Genomic DNA, 21,157 nt, shown 5'->3' with positions numbered 1-21,157 from the left:
GGGCACATTGGACATGTGCCTTTCCCGAAATATCTGCGTACTAGAATACGTAGCATAAAACGACCTGGGACCGTACCCGCCTTTTCCGGTCAAGTGGAACCCCCAAATCCCCCCCCCCCCCCTCACAAAGAAAGCGAAAATCCTGGCTACGCCACTGGTCTGGCCATTCTGGAAAACCTGTCACTCTTGGCACTGCAGGCAAAACCAATTTTGAAAACGACTTGGCAGCTGCAGCTCATTGCAGAATACTAAGGATGGACACGTTTTACCTTTAAAAACATGCGGTGCACCTATTTGTCATAATTTTCTTGTTCCCTTAACTCGAAAGTACAATTAAACTACTTGCGTTATTAGGAGATTTAAGATGTTGGAATTGATAGCAATATATGCCGAATGGAACTAGTAGTAGAAGAAAAAAGTTCAAACGTCTACATGTATCATTGCTTATTTTGGCAAACTTGCAGCCAATTTTTTATGCGTTTGAAGTGGAAAACAATATGACCACTAGTATAACGCGTGCTTGATTTTATAAACAGATACATGTATAATTCGCCTCTGATTCTGGCAAAAAAAAGACAGTCGCATATTCGCCCGAAAGGCGAAGCATCGCTTGCAATAGCAAAGTAGGTGGACAGCGGAACAAAGTAAGGACAATACTGTTATCGGCACACTAACTAAATTAAGAAGCATGGTGTCACGCGCACTCAAGCAAACATGAACGCCTGTCACTCGATGACCGCGGAATCTCGCTGTCAAAACGCCGGAGTGAGTCTGCGAAGCAGCAGCAGCGAGCGAAGTGAGCTTTGTGCCGGTGCTCGCATCAACGGGATCTTAGCCGCGAGAACACAGGGAAGATGGAATCTGCCCTCGCTGGACATGGCGTTCAAGATGCAGCCAGCGGGCGGCCTCTCGCAGCGCAGGACACGCCCCCTTAGAGCACTTAAACTTCTTTTGAATGAGCTTTCGTAACGAAAGTGGCGCGACGTTGTCTCCAACTAGAGTCTATCGTCCCCTATGAGCAACATTGTCCTGTGATGACAATGACAACGACGCTGACAGTACACTATTACCAACGCCGCGAACATGGTTTCCGTTTCGTAGTCGATGGTAACTTCACGGCGATTTTCAGCCCTTTGTTCTTTAATTAAGTGCTCTTTGAATTGGGTGAATATGGTAATCATTCATTCGTGGGATGTCGTTTTTGCTTGACACTCTGCCGAGGACAGGCCGAAGATTGGCGTTTTTGGCGGGAGATAGCCTGCTTCGACGCATACAGTGTTACCCAAAGCGCCGCCAAGACCAGTCAGGTGCGTGTGTGCTGACCAATCATGTTCGAACAATTCTGCTTCTTCCTTCAGGGGTTTTACGTGCCAAAACCAGTTCTGATTAGAACATTAGGGGGACGCAAGCGTAGGGGCCCCAAGCGCTGGGGGGCCCCTACGCTTGCGTCCCCCTAATCTAAAACTCTCTATTATGAGGCACGCCGTAATGGAGGGCTCCGGATTAATTTTGACCACCTGGGGTTCTTTAACGGGCACTACAACGGAAGCACACAGGCGTTTTTGCATTTCGCTTCCATCGAAATGGGGCCGCCGCGGCTGGGATTCGATCCCGCGACCTCGTGCTCAGCAGCGCGACGCCTTAGCTGACTGAGCCATCTCGGCGTGGTTGTTCGAATAATTCGGCGAGGACTAATTTCATGATGAAAATAACTGAAGTCCTGGCCGATGAAAATGTCCAGGTGACAGTCGATTGGGACCTTCGGCCGGGATCTATATTTGATCGAAATGTCGAATTAACCGAAGTGGAATTGACTGGAGTCTAGTTTAATTATTTAGAATCATAACTATGTTCGAAATCTAACTCCATTTAAATTTCATTTGCTCCAACCATAACAAGTCACCACTGCACAACAGATGCATCTTGTTTTATGTGGTACGGGGACCACATCTAGTAGAGTGGATGAGTCTCAAAAAAGACCATTCTCAAATCTAGAAAGGATAAGGTGACTGTATTTGAGAATGGAGTAAATCGGCGACAGTCGAGATTTGAGAAGGCAGGAGGACGAAGCGGAGATGGGCGCGACCTTCAGAGCTTGACCATGCGTGTGGGGCGGACGTCAGTCCTTGCAGACGGCCAGCGCCTCATTGCGCTCATCGACAAGGTCCTTGCCAGAGACCTCGAGCTTGGCCCGGGCAAAGTCCGACATGGACAGTCCGTCCACGATGTGCCAGTCCCGGTGGGCATCGATCTGCACCGGGTAGCTGAACACCACGTCGGCCGGCGACCCGTACGAACAGTCGCTCATTACTGCCATGGAGACCCACTCGCCCTGCGAAAACGCGCGTGTCGAACTACGGAAACATCCCCTCGCGGTTGCAATTATGTACGTGGTACTAACGAAATTTACGAGCCTTGTTTCCTCCTTTCATGTTGTCGCGTCCCCCAACGGTGTCGCAACATTTGTTTGGTACTACCGCCTTGTCTTTGATCACAGTGTCAATTCGGTTAAATCTGTTTACTCATTGTAATAATGAATACTACGTTCTGCCGTAGCTCATAGTTTCCGTATGTGTCATTATTTGTAGCCTCTCACAAAGACGTTACTTTGCATTTTATAATTCCTTGGAGAGGATAGTGGCGCCATTTACTCACCCACTGTATACATGGCAGGATGTCCCCATGAGAGTTCTTAAACTCTGGGACCTCCTTGTGTATACAGAGAGAAATTGTACACCACTTTTCTTATGAACTACAGTAATCTTTCACCTTAAAAACTGTAGGAAATTTTAGTAATAAAGTTAAGCATTTGTAGTACAGTGGGGCATATATGTCGCACTTCGTGATGTATGTGAAAACGATTCTCAGCTGCAAAGGGGCACATTTAGCTAATTTGTTTGGTGCCTCTCCAACAAAGATTTCATCACTTAATGCGAGAATAGTTTTGGGAGTGTGCAAGAACGCCCGTGTGCCGTGCATTGTGCACGGTACACGGCCTCATAATCAAATCGTCGTTATCGCACGTAAGACGCAGAATTTAATTTAATTTTTAGTTTTTTTTGGGGAGTGGGTTCTAAGTGGCGACAAGTGTGGAAGAGCTACCAAACTTGTTTATATTGTTGGAACGCGTTCCTTATTTGTCCAATATATTTGCTTGCGAGGAGAAAGTTCTCAAGATGCCCGATAAGTTATTCTCCTTTCCTGAATTTACATTTGCACTTTCCGTTTGAAATAAGCCCACATTTTTGTATATTGAAGCGATGATAGTCCGCAAAACTCGCTCTGGTGAATGCATTTGCAGAAAGGCGCTGATGCCGTTGGCGTTCGGCGCATGTGGAAGAAATGCGCACAAACTTTGTCTATGGCTTCCGCTGTACTAATTGGTCTGTCGTGCTTTGGTACGTATTACGAGGGCAGTTGTTACATATAATTTTTCATTGCAAGCCTAGAAGCTTAGCGGGACAAACGAGCCACACTTTTCGAAACAGCCATGTAGTGTCAGTGGTACTTACACGTTGCAGTTTTTACAAATAAACGACATGTTGTCTAGAAGGGAAATTAGTTGCAAACTACTTCTAAACGTCTCATTTACTCATACCACACAAAAAAGTCAAGAGTTTTTTTTTCACGAAGTAGTCGGAAACCATTTTGCATTGAGACCCTAGATGGTCAGGGGGCCTTATGCGTCCCACTTTTTAAACCATCGTGTAATGTCAGTGGCACAAAGAAGTCCCAATTTTTTGATAGACGGCTAGGCGCAGAAAAAAAAATTAGATGGACCTTTACTCATACCACTCATAACATTTGAAGGGTTTTATGAAAAATAGATGCCGTTAACAATAGGTTAAAGGGACACTAAAGGCAAATACCAAGTCGACGTGGACTGTTTAAGTGCCATTCCAGAAACCTCGCAACGCTTGTTTCGTGCAAAGAAAAGACTTAGTTTACGAGAAAATTGCACCTGAAGGGTCCGAATAACTTTATGGCAATTCAAATCTCCCGCCACGCCAACCGAGTAGTGGGGACGTTGCATACGCCATGGCTTACGCCATCACCGACCTTTGGTGCCGTCGGTGAGTCAAACGTCGCCCGACAGACGGCGGTACGATGCACCGCTGCAACTGCTTTCGGTCAAGTGGCGCGGACCGTTCGCGCATCCCGCGGCATCACATGGACGTTGAGTTCTCTGCTACTTGCAGTTCATGCGAGTTTCGCGAGCCAGCAAAACCAGCGCAGTACTACGCGATAACGCAACTACCGAAACGCGGAAGCGCAGGTGGCGCAGATTCGAGCGAAAACGAAACCTTTCGACTGCCCATGTCGTTGTCAACGGTGTAATGTCAATAAGGTCTTTTTTTTCTCTAAAAATGACATAGGACTGGTCAAGTAGCATTTTCTTTCGTCTTATAATACAGTGCAATGATGTTTTTACAACGAGTGGTTGAGTACTAGTGACACAACTTAAATGAGGAGTGCCTTAGTCATCGGGCAAGTACTTGAATGTCCCGGGAGAGTCTCTAATCATGTCCTGCATTTACCTCAATTTCTCGATTACTAAGGCTCTGTTCGCGATAATATTGACGCCTTAGAGATACTCTAGCACTAATCCATCAGTTTAGCTTGACTTAATATTTGCCTTTAGTGTCCCTTTAAGCGCCGTGGCACTGTAGTTGTCACTTTTTCTTTAGCAAGTTTCCCTTCCCTGTGAAAAAACTTTGTATCCGTGGGACACCCAAATCGCATCCCAATATCGGTGAACCGTTTCGGAGACAAATAGGAATGCCGCAGGACATCCAACTTAGGATATCCTACCGTGGACGTCACAAACTTCGATCTTGTATCTAGACTTTTTGCGGCCCACACGTGAATAGTAGTACTCCCATAGTGTTGGTATTTCAGTTTTAATAACGTGATTGAATTACGTATTCTTACATGGTTAAATTACAAGCAGATGAAATCTGTCTGCAGCTCATGTGCGCGTACGTACTTTGTTTATTTTCTGGGGCAATTTACTTATGATACTTCAGTTATACCTCATTATGCCATTTGGGCCTGTTGGAAGGCCTAGAAGAATGAAGAGTACACATGCACTGCAGTGCGCGCTTGCGTGTATATGTACACGTGTACATGCGATGGATCGGATCTCGCTGCATGGACGTTCTGCTCACTGTATCGTCACACAGCGGTTGAACGAAGTATTTATTATAGCAAACACTGTGCAAAAGGTCCTGACATGTACGCGTGCCATGTATGCAGCTTGTCTCCATGACGTTCCTCGCGCACATGCAAGGAATTTCCGCAGGGCAAGGAAAATGCGGCCAATCTGTCGTGTGAGGGACGTCCGCATGATGTACTACACATCCCTCTGATATCCATGTCCTGGCAGTGGGTGTCCGTGGGGACATTCATTGGACGTGATTCTAATCATTGGGTTGTCAAGGCCTGGTGACAACGCGACGTCAACGCCAGCACACCACTGTGACATGTTGTCACAGTGCGCACGTGTTGTCTTTTTCGTCCTCCTTTGTCCCTGTTCATGGCGCATTGCATCTCAGCAACAGCGGTAGGCTGCGTCAGCTAAGAGAGCACGTGTACCAATCAGAAGGCCAGTGAAGCTCGCTGAGCAGTTAGAACTTACTTTTGTAGAACAGTATTTAAGTCAACAAATATCAATACGAACCATGTTTGTCATCGTTCTCTTGGTGGCTAAATGAATTTGGCGTTTTCTCGCAGGTTTTTGTCCTTTCATTTGTTCCAGGTATTTAAGGTTATATGTATACAGCATGTTTCTGTGAAGATGACACCGGTCGAAGCGGCCGAAGGCGATAGGCCGAGACAGACACGGAGGAAGAAGCGAACAAAGAGGGAGCATTATGAAACAAAATTGTGGCCGAGTCGGCCCACCACGCAATGACGTCGCGTTATTTTTGTGTCTCCCACCTCAGCGCATCAGCGCACGCTATTCTTAAAAAAAAAAAAAAAAAAACACACACAACGTGCACGACTTCAACGTACGCGCAGCTGCCTCCCTCGCAAGTTGCAACGACGACAGTTAATGTATACGGTGCAAGAAACGTTACCGAAGTTGCACAAGTGTACTGGGAGAAAATGTGCACAGAGCGGTTAGCGAAGCACCCGAACAGGTGCGCGTCACACTGGGCCGAGTGTAGCGGACGTAGGATCACGTGCTGGGCCGACGTTTCAGAGGGAAAAGGCCAAGAGGGATGGCTGCACATATAGCTGGCTTGCTATAGCTGACTGAGTGACGTAATGAGCCTTCCTACAGTTCCGTCTTCCATGGAGATGGCGCAAGGAGGAGGCGAACAAGCGGAACTTTCAATATTGACCCTAGAAATAGGCACTTTTTATGACGTCAGAGCATATGGCGATTTCTGAAATCGACACCACGTATGTAACAGCACTGACCTCAGGGGTGCCGTGCCACCAGTCGTGCACGTGGTCAGCCGCCGCCTTAGCTGCCGACATGGCGCTGGTGAGCTTGCGCGCCTCATAAACTTCGGTTCCGCGCTCCTGCACCATCTGCAAGGAACAAGAAGATTACACATTATATAACTTCAAGCACGTAAGAATCTTGGCCATAGATCTCATGTACTTCATGATAATTGTAGGTGGCATGCAAGAAAATGCGGGTAACCCAAACAAATCTCAAAATTATAGCGTTTCCAAAGATCATTGGATAAATCTTGAGTGGGAGCTTAACACTGTCGTTGAAAAGAAAAGTGTGCAATCATTGCATTCTACCGGTGCTAACACACGGGGCACAAAGTTAGAGGCTTAAAAAGAAGCTCGAGAACAATTTAAGGAGCGCGCAAAGAGCGATGGAACGAAGCATGTTAGGCATAACATTAAGAGACAGGAAGAGAGCGGTGTGGATCAGAGAGCGAACGGGGATAGCCGATATTCTAAGTGACATTAAGAGAAAAAAAGTGGAGCTGGACAGGCCATGTAATGCGTAGGATGGATAACCGGTGGACGATTAGAGTTACAGAATGGATAGCAAGAGAAGGGAAGCGCAGTCGAGGAAGGCAGAAAACTAGGTGGCGTGATGAAGTTAGGAAATTTTCAGGCGCAGGTTGGGATCAGCTAGCGCAAGACAGAGGTAACTGGAGATCGAAGGGAGAGACCTTTGTCCTGCAGTGGACATAAATGTAGGCTAATGATGATGATAATGATTATATTCATTTATTAAAAAAGTGGTCGCAGTTTCACCTGAAAGGCGAAGCATCAATTGCGATAGCAAACTTGTAGAGAGCTATACGGAGTAATGATATTAGCTTTATCAGCTGTATAAACTTGGACATGCAGCAGCATCGGCAACACGCAGAACTGTTGTCGACGCCATCGGCGTTTTGCCCGCGTTCGCTCAAAATGCGTGCGGCGTTGGTGACTGTTGCCGGAGCCTGTGATATAAATAGGCACTTGGTGCCGCAGCTAAACGTCGCCTCCCTTCCCTTCCCCTCCCCCACGGCTTCTCGCGCGTCGGAAGAAGGTGCGTTTGCTCTACATATATGGTGATTGTAAAGGAGAAAAGAGACGCCTACTTCTGCAGCCCTTAAGCGAGCACGGCGCGGAACGCGCGTTTGTTCTCCGCCGTGCGTTCACTCCCCGTGAAAGACGCGCCCCTCGCGCCCTTTCACTCGCACATACAGCGTTCGGCGCGCGGCGACGATTTCTTCTCCAAATGACGTCATACGGAACCTCACGGCGACGGCGACGGCGACGGCTACGGCTACGGCGACGCCGACGGCAGAAATCTGCTTTTGAGTGTCCATATAATTGCTATCGCAATAAAAAAAGACAAAAAAGGAATGAAAAGTTGAAGATCTCGCGTCGGTATTCGCCTGTTGAAAGAGAGTGTGTGACGTACGGTGAGGAATTCGCCCTGAAAATAGGCTTCGTCTTTTATGGCATCGGTGACCTTGACGCTCCGACCATTGACGGTCACCGACGCGTGGCTAACGTCCGGGAACTGGGTGGAGGAATGGTTGCCCCAGATGATCACGTTGCGCACGTCCCCAGCCGTCACCTTTAGCTTCTGCGCAATCTGCAGTAGCGTCGAAGAGGTAGGGTTATTCCTCGAAGATCCCCTATAGCAGGGTTTAGGCATTGGAAATGGGCAAGTGCGATGCGTAGATCACCGCGCCGACGATCGCGTCTACAAATTGTCAAACCGCTGCACGGCTCAAAAATAGCTCCGAGTGTCCAAAAAAAAAAAAAAATCACAGCATATCCACGGGGTGAATGATGATGAGTGGCCGAAGCTCCGGAGGGAATCATCGGATCTCCCTCTTAAGGGGACGCTAGCACAAACGTGTTGGAAACGTGCAGTACTCTCTAGTAAGGGGGAGCGGCCACAGCGTCTTACGCAGCCATTTACACATGCCGGAACGTGCACCGCGTTTGCCGACGCCATCACATGACTGCTGAGAGAGTATACCCCCCGTATTCATAAACGCTCCTCGACTTGAACTTGACTTGCCACCGCTTTGGGCAGCGCGTTCGAAACGCGTTGAAGGTAAGGCGGAGAGGCCACAGCGTCTTACACCAGCTTCTTAAACGGGCCGTAACGCGCTAGCACAAACGCGTTAGAAACGCGCTAGAAACGCGGCCTTTCGTTAATGTTGGGTATTTATTGCCATCGTGGTGCGTGTGTCCATGTCCGCTTCGTGGCGTAGTGGGCTAACGCCGCGCGCTCGGAAGCGAGGGGTCCCTGGTTCGATTCCGCGCTACGGACACAACTTCGGAACTTTTTTTCTCATTTTTCTCAGACTGGTTACACACTACTGGTTGCACACTACTACTACGACGACGGGGACGGAACGGGTGCCGCTATAAGGAGCTTCGCCCCTAAAAAAAAAAAAAGCCCGTAAGTCCTTCCTATCGAAAGAGATCCGCTGCCTGTCGGAGAAGCAAAACGCCACTGGAAGTGCGCTGCGCAGCAGAAAAGGGATGAGAGAAAACAGGCGGGGCTCGTGATGTAAACGTGACGCGGTTCCTCGGTTCTTAGGTATGACAGAAGGCAGTGAAGAAATGTCTCTTGCGCACGCTAATGCAGACAAAGGGGGAGAGTGTCTGTGTTGGCAGTGAAGCTCTCCTCTTGGTAGCATGGCGACGCGACATTTGAATTTATCCTATCTACTATAATAACGAAGCAATTAAGAAACATTCATACGGTAAAACGCTTAGTAGATAGCGCTTTAGAACTTCAAATGTATAACCAAATTTCTGACGGGGCCTGGTGAAGAGTCCCGTAAAGACAGCGATAAGTGGCAAGGTTCTTATATGCGTTTTATAATGGCGGATGTGCTTTAGTAAGCTACACAACTGTGTAATGCGGAGAAGCATAGTTAAATTGTTGCGGTAAAGGGAAGTGAGAATTTGCGCATGTAGTAAGTGTGAACAACGTGTAATGATTTATTGTACATTAGCGGCACCTCCAGGACACCAAAGGGAAATCTGGAATGCGCAGTGGTCCGAGGGCCTCGGCAGCATCAACCCATGGACCGCCCTGGTTTCAGCTTTGGGTGCGCACTAGCCCTTGTGTGTCCGGTGATCATGCACATCCCGCTTAATTATAAATGTCAAGTCCTCTACTGGGGCATCCGTTTCCCGGCATTGTTTTTATTTTCGTATGCTAAATGATCTCACCGCAACGCAGATATGTGTTTGAACGTGTAATGTATATTAAAATAAGGTGTGTAATACATGTACGTATTGGACATGTACTGAACATATGTGTAAAGCACCTCCGCCATTATGGAACGCATATCAGGCACTTGCTGCATAAGAACATATCACTGCGTTTTCGTAAAACAGCAGTAAAATGATAGCACTAAACACGAGAGCAAATGTGACATTGCATGCCTGCATCTTGGCTCTGTTGTGGTCGAGGCGCGTCAAGGCGGAGAAGTTCTCCTTGGGAATAGAGGGCGCATACTTGGAGCAGACCAGAGCAATCGTGTTGGCCGGGTTGCACACCACAAGTACCTGCGGGTCGCGTACGAACATGAAAAACCCCGTTAACCAAATTCACCGCCGCTACTCGAAATAATTCGTATAAATTGGAGAACGAGAATAAATGCCACGTACGAATAATTCCGAACATCGCTCTCAGAAGGCGCGCCCGCAGTGACACAGCGAGTAAGACACAAAATTGTTACCGCGTTACAAACAACGGCAACAGTCACCGGTGGCAAACCAACACCGCGGTAAAGAATGTGACTAAACAGGACAGGTCTAATACACTTAGCCGTCTCGCTCATAGTTGGACGTTGCGCGTGCTGTATGTTTTGAGAGCAATGAGCGAAATGACCAGTGCGGTGCTTACAGCTTTAAAGCACCACTGATAGCGCAATCGTTGTTTACCATTTATGATTTTATGAGGTGATAATAGAGGTAATAAATAATGATAGCAGCATTACGTATGGTCAATTTTAACGTCACGTCAAAACGTCCGCGCCAAGAACCATAAGATACGAACTCCGCACCTCGGCCTCGGTTGCAGCTCACCGGACGCGTGATCTCGCGGGCTCAAAAACCAGCGACGTCGAGGAGCGCGCATGTCATCCGCGTGAGAATCGGGGTCGTCGTCATCTCTAGGTGAGGCCGACGATATTACGCGAGTCGAAATCGCTGCCATAGTGGATGTAGCGAACCGTGTTCAGTTTGGCGCCGGCAGAGCAGCGGGTCGGAAACTGACAACACTACAAGGAGCGATGAAGTTGAAAAGGTGCGCAGTGGCCGCCGCAAAATAGAGCGAGTGCTCAGGAAGCAACAATAAAAGGAAACCGGCAAATTCAGTTGCTGTTCCTTGGTGTTAAATTATTCCGACCATTGTCGAAAGTGAAGTTGATCAACTGTTGTCGGTGTCCCGCGTGGCGAGACAAATGATATGGCTGCTGAGGTGCCATATCTCTTTGGTACATGCTGGAGACGTGCTGTACCCCGCATGAATTCCCGGTAATGTCATGTATTCAGGAGTGCTGCTGCACAGGGTACGATCTTCCATGTCATCCTTCGCACGACGCGTGCCCGTCCGACTTGCTGCATGCGACGATTTCGCCCCGGACACGTGGGGACGGGTGGGCGAGAGAGCGGCACGTGGGCTCTGGCCCGATCCGGCGTCCCTGCATGTATGTACGCTCGGAAAACTTTGTATCGTCGTCACGAACTACAAAGTAAACGTTATTGCTCCCACGATTTACACGAACATCGTCAATAAGAGCAGGTCACCGCAAGAGACAAACAGCTCTCAACAGCGCGCCGTCCATTTCCGTATACGGCTTCGATGAGAGCAGCTGACGGCGCTTGCGACGACATCCATTACAGGCATGGCTAATGGTACAAGGTAGATATAGAAGTCTTAAGAAAGAGAGAGAGAAAAAAAACGATTAAGGTGATGTGGACCAAATGTTAAACTGAAAAGCATATATAGCCTACCTGATTAGCTGAAGCATATGTCAGGTGAACATTTGTCACCGCCCCATTTCAAAGGGGATGGCAATGGCCACCACCACCACCATAATCATCATCATCGCGATCATCATCAATCACATTGAAGCATTTACAGTATCATACCGAGATATAAGAAACATATGCGAACAGAATAAAGCACAAAAGTTTAAAAAAAAATTGCCAATGAACTTTTAAGAGAGACGCCTCCTGAGGCCACCTTGCGGTAGTTCTGGGAAACAGGCTCGGGAAAGCCACCGTCGCTTCCCGCCTCTCACTGGAGGAACAGCTTTGCTTCGCAGTGGAGAATTATTTTCGTGAATGGTGTAGGAATACTTATTTACAGTGGGAGCGACAGGCAGCCGTTTACCATTTTGAGGACTGGTGCACGCATATTTTGCATCTGGAGCAAAGTAGTCACAATCACGAAAAAACCTTGTTCCCGGCCATTTTTTTTTGTGACGGCCGCAGCTGAAAGCGACCGGCTACGAAGTTGAGGTGATTATGCGTGCACTCTGCTATTTATATGTTTCATCGGAATTACATCGTCATATGTTTTATGATTCAATATGTAAAGTGCGATACAAGAATACTGAATCAAGTATACAGAAAAGCTTGCATTCATATTCGCAACGGAAAGTCCAAGACGACACGTTGAGAAAAAAAACATAAACAAGACAGGACGAGTGCCTCACCTATCTTTTTTTCTCTGTGTCCGTATCTCTTGAATTTTGCACTACGAATATGAATGAAAGCTCTATAGCGACCACTGAACCCACCTTGAAGCCTTGATATCGAAAAAAGCGTTTGCTCACTCGACGTGACCCGACGACGACGTACTTTGCCTGGTGCTACGATTTAGGATAGAACATGCCCAATCTGTTTACACATTATTAAATTTAAGCACTGGCTGGGCGGTACTCATGTCACAAATACTAGTGTGGACATTTTCCTACTTTTTCCAGGCAGGATCCACTAGGCCTGTGTGCAAGGAGCGACACCATTGCGAGAGGCGTATGAAAACGGCTGTGTTCAGCAGACAGGCGTCGTTGAACTACATTTATTGAGTTGACGAAAGTATTTCATGAGGGAAGTTATCGTAAACTTGGGCGTATACAGAGCAACGTCAAATGAGTATTTAACTCCCATTGACGTCTCTATACTTCAATGACGACAGTTTGTCAATTCGCAAGCACGGGATAAAGGAATAAGCCCTGAATTTGTATCCGTGTGGCTGACTCACATGTGGTTAATTGTTTCCTCTCTTCACTACATTGCACGGCCGGAAAATACTTCGAGCGAATTCCCGCAGAACCCATCTCACAATGAATGCGGACGTCAATGCCATTAGAATTGCAGCAATGCAGCGAAGCACCGTATAGCCAAGTTCTTCACTTCTGTAGGCAACTTCTGCAGTTTTATGTCACCGACATCTCCTTCACTTCTACGTAGCTCAACCCTCCTCGCTCAATGCGCACTCTGGTCTCCATTCCGTTCACCTCACTTCTTTCTCCACACTCGGCTGCTTTTGATGCCGACTTTGATTCCCAAGTTCGTCTATTCGGACACCAGTGGCGCACGTCGAGCGACCCAAGTTGACGTCAAAGAGGTTCACTGAAAAGCGGCACACATACCCAGCACTGGCACATATACGCAATGACTATAGTTGACGTGAAAGGAAAATGGTTGAGTACCTGCAGAGACGCCGGAAATCACGTGAAATGTCCTAATGATAATCGCATTAAAATTGCCGCCTAGTGTGAAGAAAAGCGACGCAAGAAAAATTTTGTTGGCGTTTCCTGGACGTTAATTTATTGAACATGTGGAGTGTGCGGTCCTTGGATAAAAAAAGAAAAAAGGAATTCTGGCTTCGGCTGGCCACCTTGTGCGAAATTTATTCGCAACATGGAAGCCAAATTATCTCAATACATAAGAGCTCGCTCAGGCTTACACAGCTCGCAGCCAGTTCTAACTCGTCGTGGTAGCTTATAGCGGCTATGGCGTGGCGCACATAAGCACGAGGTTGCGGGTTCGAACCCCGGCCGCGGCGGCCGCATTTCGACGGGGGCGAAATGCAAAAAAGCTATCGTGTCTCGTGCATTGGGGGCAGGTTAAAGAACCCTATAGGGTTCTTTATTCAGATCGTGGTTTACCGTGGTTATGATTATGTCTTACCAAGTTAGTTTCATTGCCGTGTATTTTTATTGTGTAAAAAATACCCAGATTTTTCTTTTTACCCAATTCTACGAGCAGAATATATTTATTTAATATACGTTGACTTTAACGCCGCCTTTACGAACGGTGCGGACGCCATACGCACATTGCAATTACCCTGACGACTCAGATAACGGTGACCATAAACTACACAGGCACATAAAAAGCGCATGTTGCCAGAAAGGCTGCCCACCTTAACGGACTTCTTGGCGTACTGGTCGAGAGCGCGTCCTTGGTTTTTGTACATCTTGGTGTTGGCGACCAGCAGATTCCTGCGCACCATCCGATCCTTGATGGGCACTGAAGCGATCAGGAAGGCTGCGTCGATGCCGGAGAATGCCGTCTTTTCGTCGTCCGTGGCAACCACATCTGCATCGGGAAAAGTGAGACATTCTCGAGAGGTCTGTGATACAAGTACAAAGAATGGAGGGAGAGTGAAGGACCATAATTTCATAGCATAAAGCTGATGACATACTCTCCAACAGCGTGAATGTTTCATGAATTATGTTTTCACGACGCTTCACCAAACCAAAGTATATTCCAACTGCAATCACCGCTGGGAGACATTTCAGCGACTTACGAACAAACCCAATGAATAAAAATGTTCACAAAGTTTTCTTGCCTCAAACAGCGTCTCCTCTTTCTTTTCTCAATATTTTTCTATAAATTTCTCATGAACCAAATGAATATTGAGCGTTCACTGCTAAGTAATTTCCGTGCGACACGCTTATTGGTATTTGATTTACTGTATTTAGTGGAAAGAAGTCATGAGTGCGTAGTAGCAAAGCGCATAGCCATGGAGTGCTCGTAAGATGTTTTGTACGCGTTCTGATGTTCAAGGGACAGCGCTACAGCCTTCGTACAGTTTACAACATGCGCACGCACGCACGCGCCCACACACACACACACAATTTGTACAGTTTACAATATGCACACGTGCGCGCGCGCACGCACGCACGCACGCACACAACACGCACGCGCGCACACATACACACACAAACACGCCCACACACATACACAAACATACACACACAGACGCACAAACACATACACACACACATACGCACACACGACAAGGCTGGCATTGCAGCGAACTTGATTACATACGTAATAGTAACACATATTTGGTGGAAAGGTAAAAGAGAACCACGCAGGTGGTGGAATGATGAAATAAGGGAGGCTAACGAATAGCGGCGCAAATCATCCATGCAGATAACACAGACGTGCGGAAAAGTCCCGGGGGTAAATAGACACAAAATGGGATTTATATGGACATAGAGATTGGGAAATTCAGAATCTGGTTCAGGAGAAAGCCGAAGGCCAATTTAATCGCTGGCTTTCAGGAGTACCTGAGAAAAGCAAAAGGGCTCCTAGAATATTATGGGAAAATGTGAAATATCTGTGCACTAAAAGAACAGTGAGATTGCCTAGCCATGTATAAAAATGACGAGGGGAGAACAAGTTGAAGGGATAAGACGCAATGAATTAAATACGCTACTGGAAACACAGCTGGGAGTCATTCAAAAGCAGTGAAGGTGCGGACAAGGGGAGACAGAGAAGGGGCGGCTGATACAAAAAAAAAAAAAAAAAAGAACTGAATTCCGAACAATCTAGGCTGGAGAAAGGTGGAAGAGAAAATGCCAAGCTGTACAGTAACCGGACTGGATGCAATACCGGCGAGGCTAATCGATAAACTTGGGCCATAAAGCAAAGGAGCACTACAAAAAATCATTCGAAAAAAATCAGAGAACCAAATCCCAGATAGTTGGTGACATAGTAGGATGAACCTTATCCATATCATACAGAGCGATAACGATATTGTGAGTAGTGTACAGGTTAACAACGGAAGCCAGAAAATTGCAAGCGTGGTCAGAACGTAATGACATTATGGGAAAACTACAAAATGGCTTTGGAATAGGTAGGCGCATAGATGATAAGCTATTTGCTATCACAGTCTATAGAAATAGCTAGAGAAGGGAGCCGAACTTTATGCATGGCGTTCCTGGATACTAGTGGTTCATACGACAAAGTAAACAGGACATTTGCGGAGCATCGTCAGGCTTGAATGCCTGGGAGAAGACCCCGAAGCGCTAGGAAATATATATATATATATATATATATATATATATATATATATATATATATATACGAGACAGGTATAGGAAGCATGGGAAGGGCTAACCAGCGACGCGGAGATGGCAATCATTAAGGCTTGAGCTGGGGTTCCACTTATCACCTGTTTTCACTGCTTTCTTTATGATGTACGTGATAGGCATGGATCTTAGGAGGCTATAAGTTAGGTTATAACCTCCTGCATAAACAAGATGGTGTGGAGGTGGAGCAGCGTCTTTTAGGTATCACGTGCGCAGACGACATTGCCCTGTTTCCGGATGTCAAAAATACGTTCAGCTTTTGCTATATATGTTTACGGAGATGGTGTTTACTCGCACCTGTGATAAGATGGTTACGACACAAAGATACAAAATTCGTAATGCCTAAGAGTGTAAATACCTAAGTATATGAATTAAAGAGTGGTAGAATTACACGGAAAAACTGGAACAAGTACTGAAAGCGATAGGCGAGAAAAATACAGCCCTAATAAAACATAGAGCGCTATGGGGGGCACGACAAATGTGAGGCCATACAAGGCGCGTGAAAATGAGCTATGGTTCAGGGACATACATATGGAAACCCGGTGTTAGGTTTAAAATACCAAGTTCAAACTGGACTAGACATTAATCACAGGGCTGTTGAAAGGCTAGCTTTAGGGGCCACACGGGAGAATGATGATTTCTTAAGTTTAATGGCTCAAAAGCTACTATGGCCATAGAGCGCCATAGCAGTACACTTGGCAAACGGGAAAAACAACAAATGAGGCAGCGCAGGGAGGCTGGTCGTCCTTCGAAGTGCGGGAGGCCCAAAGCAAAAACCTGCTTCGAAAAACGACAGAGAACCATGAACAGCCGAACTCTGGGGCCTAAGCGTGGCACTCGGACTTGGTCTGGAGGTGACGCCAGTTCCACTGACAAGGCGCGGTCCTGCGTGACTCACGCGCGGCAGGCAGCCGCATACAGTTGAAGAGCGGCGGCTCCCCCCTAGTGAGCGAGATGCGCAGCGAACTCGTCTCACTTGTCCAAAGGGTGGTCACGGCCCGATTGCAGTACGAGGGTGCCAAGCCACTGCGGCGTGCCCGGCAATGAGCGCGCCGACGAGCCTGCGGCAAGCGCCCACCAACTACCGCCGGTCGACGTCCTCGTGAACAGCGAACATACGCGTCTCACTATTCGATGCCGCCTACAACAGCAGCACTCAGACCCGCGTGTCGACACGGTCTCGGTCGCGCGCAGAAGGCGGCTCCCGTGCCGGGCCGGGATACAAATTCTTAGCGAACGCTTAGTAACGCCGACCTGGTCGCTCTGCTGTACGTATATAAATGGTTCCCTTATTTGCTCTCTGTTATCCTCTCTCCCGGTCCTTTACTCCCACCTCCAATGCTGACCGTGCTGTTCAGATGTCAGCCGTCTGCGCCAGACAGAAACAGTGCGGTTAGCAGTAAGCTTATTTTCCTTCCCTTCCTTTATGTTTAGCTATATAGTTTTTATGTCTTGGTAAATAAACAACCAATTACTACCATAGGGCATATATTGTTAGCGTGTCGTATTATCCATGCATCCGCAAGTAAATGAGGACATAGTAACCCAGCCCGACACATTGGGGTTTAGGGTCCTGAACCACCCCTCGGGCTCGGTGAAAAAACACGGTCCACGCATAGCATATACGCTGCTGTGAACATCTCAGCCATATTTTGCAGTCGTGCGTGGCGCGTGGAGTTCGCAACAGAAGCGCGAATTCACCATTTTCTCCAACACTCTCTCTTCAACAGAAGCCTTCTCCTCGCCCTTTTCGGGCTGCTATATTTCGTCATATAGCAGATTCACATACGCAGATGATATATTTGCCAATAGCTGATATCAAGCAAAAAGGGTGTTTGGATCAGTGCGCTTGCTCCTGCTGTTACTGCGTATATTTATTGCTGCAGTTTAATAAACAGGCTGAAGTATGGGAAAATCTGGTTTCGAATTTTGTTAACAATTACGTACTACCGGAAGACGACCAGTGTCGTCTGCTCACGGTTGGCGGCGGCCGCCTGCGCAGGAATTAAACTTTGGACAGCCTGCTTATCGGTGTCGTAGCCTTCGGGTCTAGGTAATTTCGACTAGTTTTGAACGCTCAACTAGCCTCAAACCACGCGAAACTTGAGGTCACACCAGACGCACGCTTGCCAGCGCGCGCTCACTTTTGGCCACTCCTGGCTAGAGGCCTTGGCAGACATCGCCTCCTATTGAGCTATTCACAGCACTTCAAAATACGCAAGTTGGATGTGCCTACTATCGGTCGGTCAAGCTGGTTCACGACAAAGCCGGTCTGCACCATGTAGCACGGCCAGACTGGAGCATGCGAGCGTGCACTCAAGCCCTGCCATGCAAAGAGCAAATGCTGCACATACGCACTACAGTTGCATGTAGCCGAGGTCTGCTACGTAGCATAGATACTGTGGCTGCTGCAACAAGTCACTGAGCACACTGCAACTCGCTGAGGGAAACCACGTCTGGCATGAAAATCGGAAATAGTGGCATCTAGTTAAACATCCACAATCAACTTTGAACTGCGCACCACGGTGACATTCAGTAGACAGAGCGTTGCGGGCACGCACCACTCCGCCGTAACCTTCGTCGGGCGAGGCACAGAAGAAGGAGCGGGAGCACTGCGAGGGGACCACAGGTCAACCTTTGATTGCCAATTACTCCGCTTGTGCTGAACGCACTGAAGTACTTTATTCGGCTACGTATTGCTGAAACAGCCTAATTTAACTTCAAATGCATTTCTCGAGTTCGATAAAAAGTGGTTCAGAGCCCCTTTAATGTATCTGCGGTGGAGAATAGTAATATACGACTCGAGTCGTCATTTAGAAAAGCAGGGAACATAAGGGATATATTTCAGAAGAATCAATTTCTTTCCGGATGATTTGTTAAAGCGAACCATGGGTCGTAAAGTCTGATCATAGGTTTAGGAGAACGGTAAAAGGGACGAGCTATAGGCGGCATCCGCCCCCACCGCATTTCAAAGGGGACACCCATATTATCCATCCATCCATTGGCCATCCGTTTGCCATGCGGAACGCTCTAGCAGGGCCGTGGACGTTTTGTTTCCTATATTGAAGCCGTTTATGGATGCTACACTATAGTACCCACCGCGACAGAAACATAAAGCGCACTGCGTGGCTTGCATGTTAGTGCGCCATTACTCAACTGAAAGAACCAGACTAACCCTTGAGCAGAGGGAAGGCACAGTCGACCAGCTCCATGACAACGCCGTTGAGTGCGTTCATCGCCTTGGGGATGTCCAGCAGGTGCAAGATCACTGGCTGCAAGTACAGCCTGTCATTAAACATTCAAAATAACCTAAATTGGGGCGTTTTACGTACAACAACCGCAATCCGACTATGAGGCACGCCATAGCGGGTAATTCCGCATTAATTTTGACCAACTGGGGTTCTCGAACGTGCACCTAACTCTAAGTGCACGAGCGCTTTTGCATTTCGCCCCCATTTAAATGCGGCCGGCATTGAATTCGCGACCTCGAGCTCAGCAGTTCAACACCATAGGTACTGGGCTACAGCGGTGGGTCCGTCAATATTAAAAAAAAAAAAACATTTGTCAGTTCAACGACATTTGAAGTAAGTCGCGTACAGAATACTGCGACTATCACTTTTGTCGAATTTGAAAGTGCTACGTGCTGCGGGAAAGCTACAAATAAAAAAAGGGGAAAAAATAAACAACCACGGGCCAGATTCACAAAACCGTTATTACGCGAAAACTGCTGGTAGAAGCAGGTGTCAGCCAATCGTAGCGTTGGACATATCTTTAGAGAAGGCGGCTGGCCAATGGCAAGCACCACTTACGAACGAAAAGCTTTGTGAATTCTGGCCCGGATCTTTACTTTTCTTGAGGCATTTCCGGTCCCTTCGCACACGTCGTGACGCAAGCAGGGTCATGGGCTTGACGTCACCAGGGTAAAGGCTGTCGATTGGTTGCGTTGATGAGGGACGATAGCGCGAACGTAACGAAAGCCGGCTGTGATGTTCTGAGACGGCGAGGAATGCTCGCCCACTGTGCGCCACGGATCACTTCCGTGAAGCTTCCATTCAGTCGGCGTCATGCGGAGGGCGATTAGGGGTGGACAATTGGGGAGCCCTAAATCTGGTGGGCTGACGCAACCCGTAGTTTACGCTCCAACTGCATGGTGTTGGTGATTGTATGCGACGAGGAGAGAGACCCAGTATGAAACGTATGGTGAGGGCGTGCGAGAAACCGGGGCGGTCGCGTAGTTCTCATCAAACACCTTTAACTTTGCTGTTAGGGCATTATTTCGAAAAAGTCCTGCCGCTGTATGTTCATTGTAGACTGCCATACAGGTGCCACTATAGACCAAACTTTCGAGCTCTGATGGGGTTTAGGGGCCCATTAAAGGGGACTGACAAATGCAGTGCTGAAGTGTTCCGAGCAAGAAGGATCTAGTCTCGCAATGAGTATGCTCAATAAGTTGTGACAGGACTTTTTATAACACGGGCGCAAACTCTCCAGTGTATGCTTTTTCAGATCCTGGAAGCGCTGATGGTATCTGCAGCCGCACAGCGAGTACATATTGAACGAGAGTTCCGGACGTTTGTGCTTCTAAAATAGATTTTTCGAAGCCAGCAAGGTAGTTAGGCAGTGTGATTGAAATGAGAGAACGGGTACCGCAAACTTAAAGATAGGACGGCATCTCAGTCCCACGGTTTCATCGTTCCTAGAGTGCACAGTTTCTTCACTTTATCTGCTTCTTCCATTTCGCGTTACTAAAGATGGAGTTGTTTGATGTCATCACGAGAAAGTGCTTTCTCTTCGTGATTATAAATTTTAGACAGCGTTAATTCGGCGTTTATGTGGCTCATTTTCCTGGTGTCCCTCGTATACAAAAAATGTACTTCGGCCATCTTGTTAAAAACTAGTTTCAGAATAGTAAATTGGTGGGTTAGGTGTCACGACAGTTTGTGCGAAGGAACGCGCTAAATTTGGCACGGAGAGGCAGCAGAGAACTTGAACAAGAAAAACGCTCAATCGCAAGTGAGCTCTGTTTTTTCTGTTCAAGTTTCTTGCTATCTTTCCATACCAGTTTAACGCCCTCCTTTGAACAAAATGGTTCAAAATATGTTGGCTCAGCAGCATTTCTTTCTCACTATTTTGTACTGTTGCAGCAGAGATGTTTGAGAGGTGATATTTGCAAATCAAAAACCAGACGCCGTAAAAAATAAAATAAAAAATACGGCGGCCGCATCAGATAGGTCAGCAATGTCAGGCAATGCTCAAAAATATTATGCTGTAAATGCAATACCCCCAACGCCACTGCGTATGCAAGGCCGGAAGGCTTA

General features: G+C 47.4%; 1 protein-coding gene across 1 annotated transcript; it reads right to left on the bottom strand.

Moving 5' to 3' along the window:
- Positions 1-2,069: 2,069 nt before the first annotated feature.
- LOC119458052 (malate dehydrogenase, cytoplasmic) lies at positions 2,070-19,111 on the bottom strand. The gene is made up of 6 exons (XM_037719848.2): positions 19,015-19,111; positions 13,880-14,055; positions 9,886-10,008; positions 7,889-8,065; positions 6,427-6,540; positions 2,070-2,332 (listed from the first exon to the last, which is right to left on the bottom strand). Exons 1-6 carry the CDS (start codon positions 19,073-19,075, stop codon positions 2,120-2,122), a joined length of 864 nt encoding a protein of 287 aa, XP_037575776.1. The 5' UTR covers positions 19,076-19,111; the 3' UTR covers positions 2,070-2,119.
- Positions 19,112-21,157: the final 2,046 nt, after the last annotated feature.

This window comes from Dermacentor silvarum, chromosome 7 (assembly GCF_013339745.2).
Source record: "Dermacentor silvarum isolate Dsil-2018 chromosome 7, BIME_Dsil_1.4, whole genome shotgun sequence".
Lineage (NCBI taxonomy): Eukaryota > Metazoa > Arthropoda > Arachnida > Ixodida > Ixodidae > Dermacentor > Dermacentor silvarum.
Note: the sequence above shows the minus strand (reverse complement) of the source record. Positions and strands in the feature narration are given on the sequence as shown.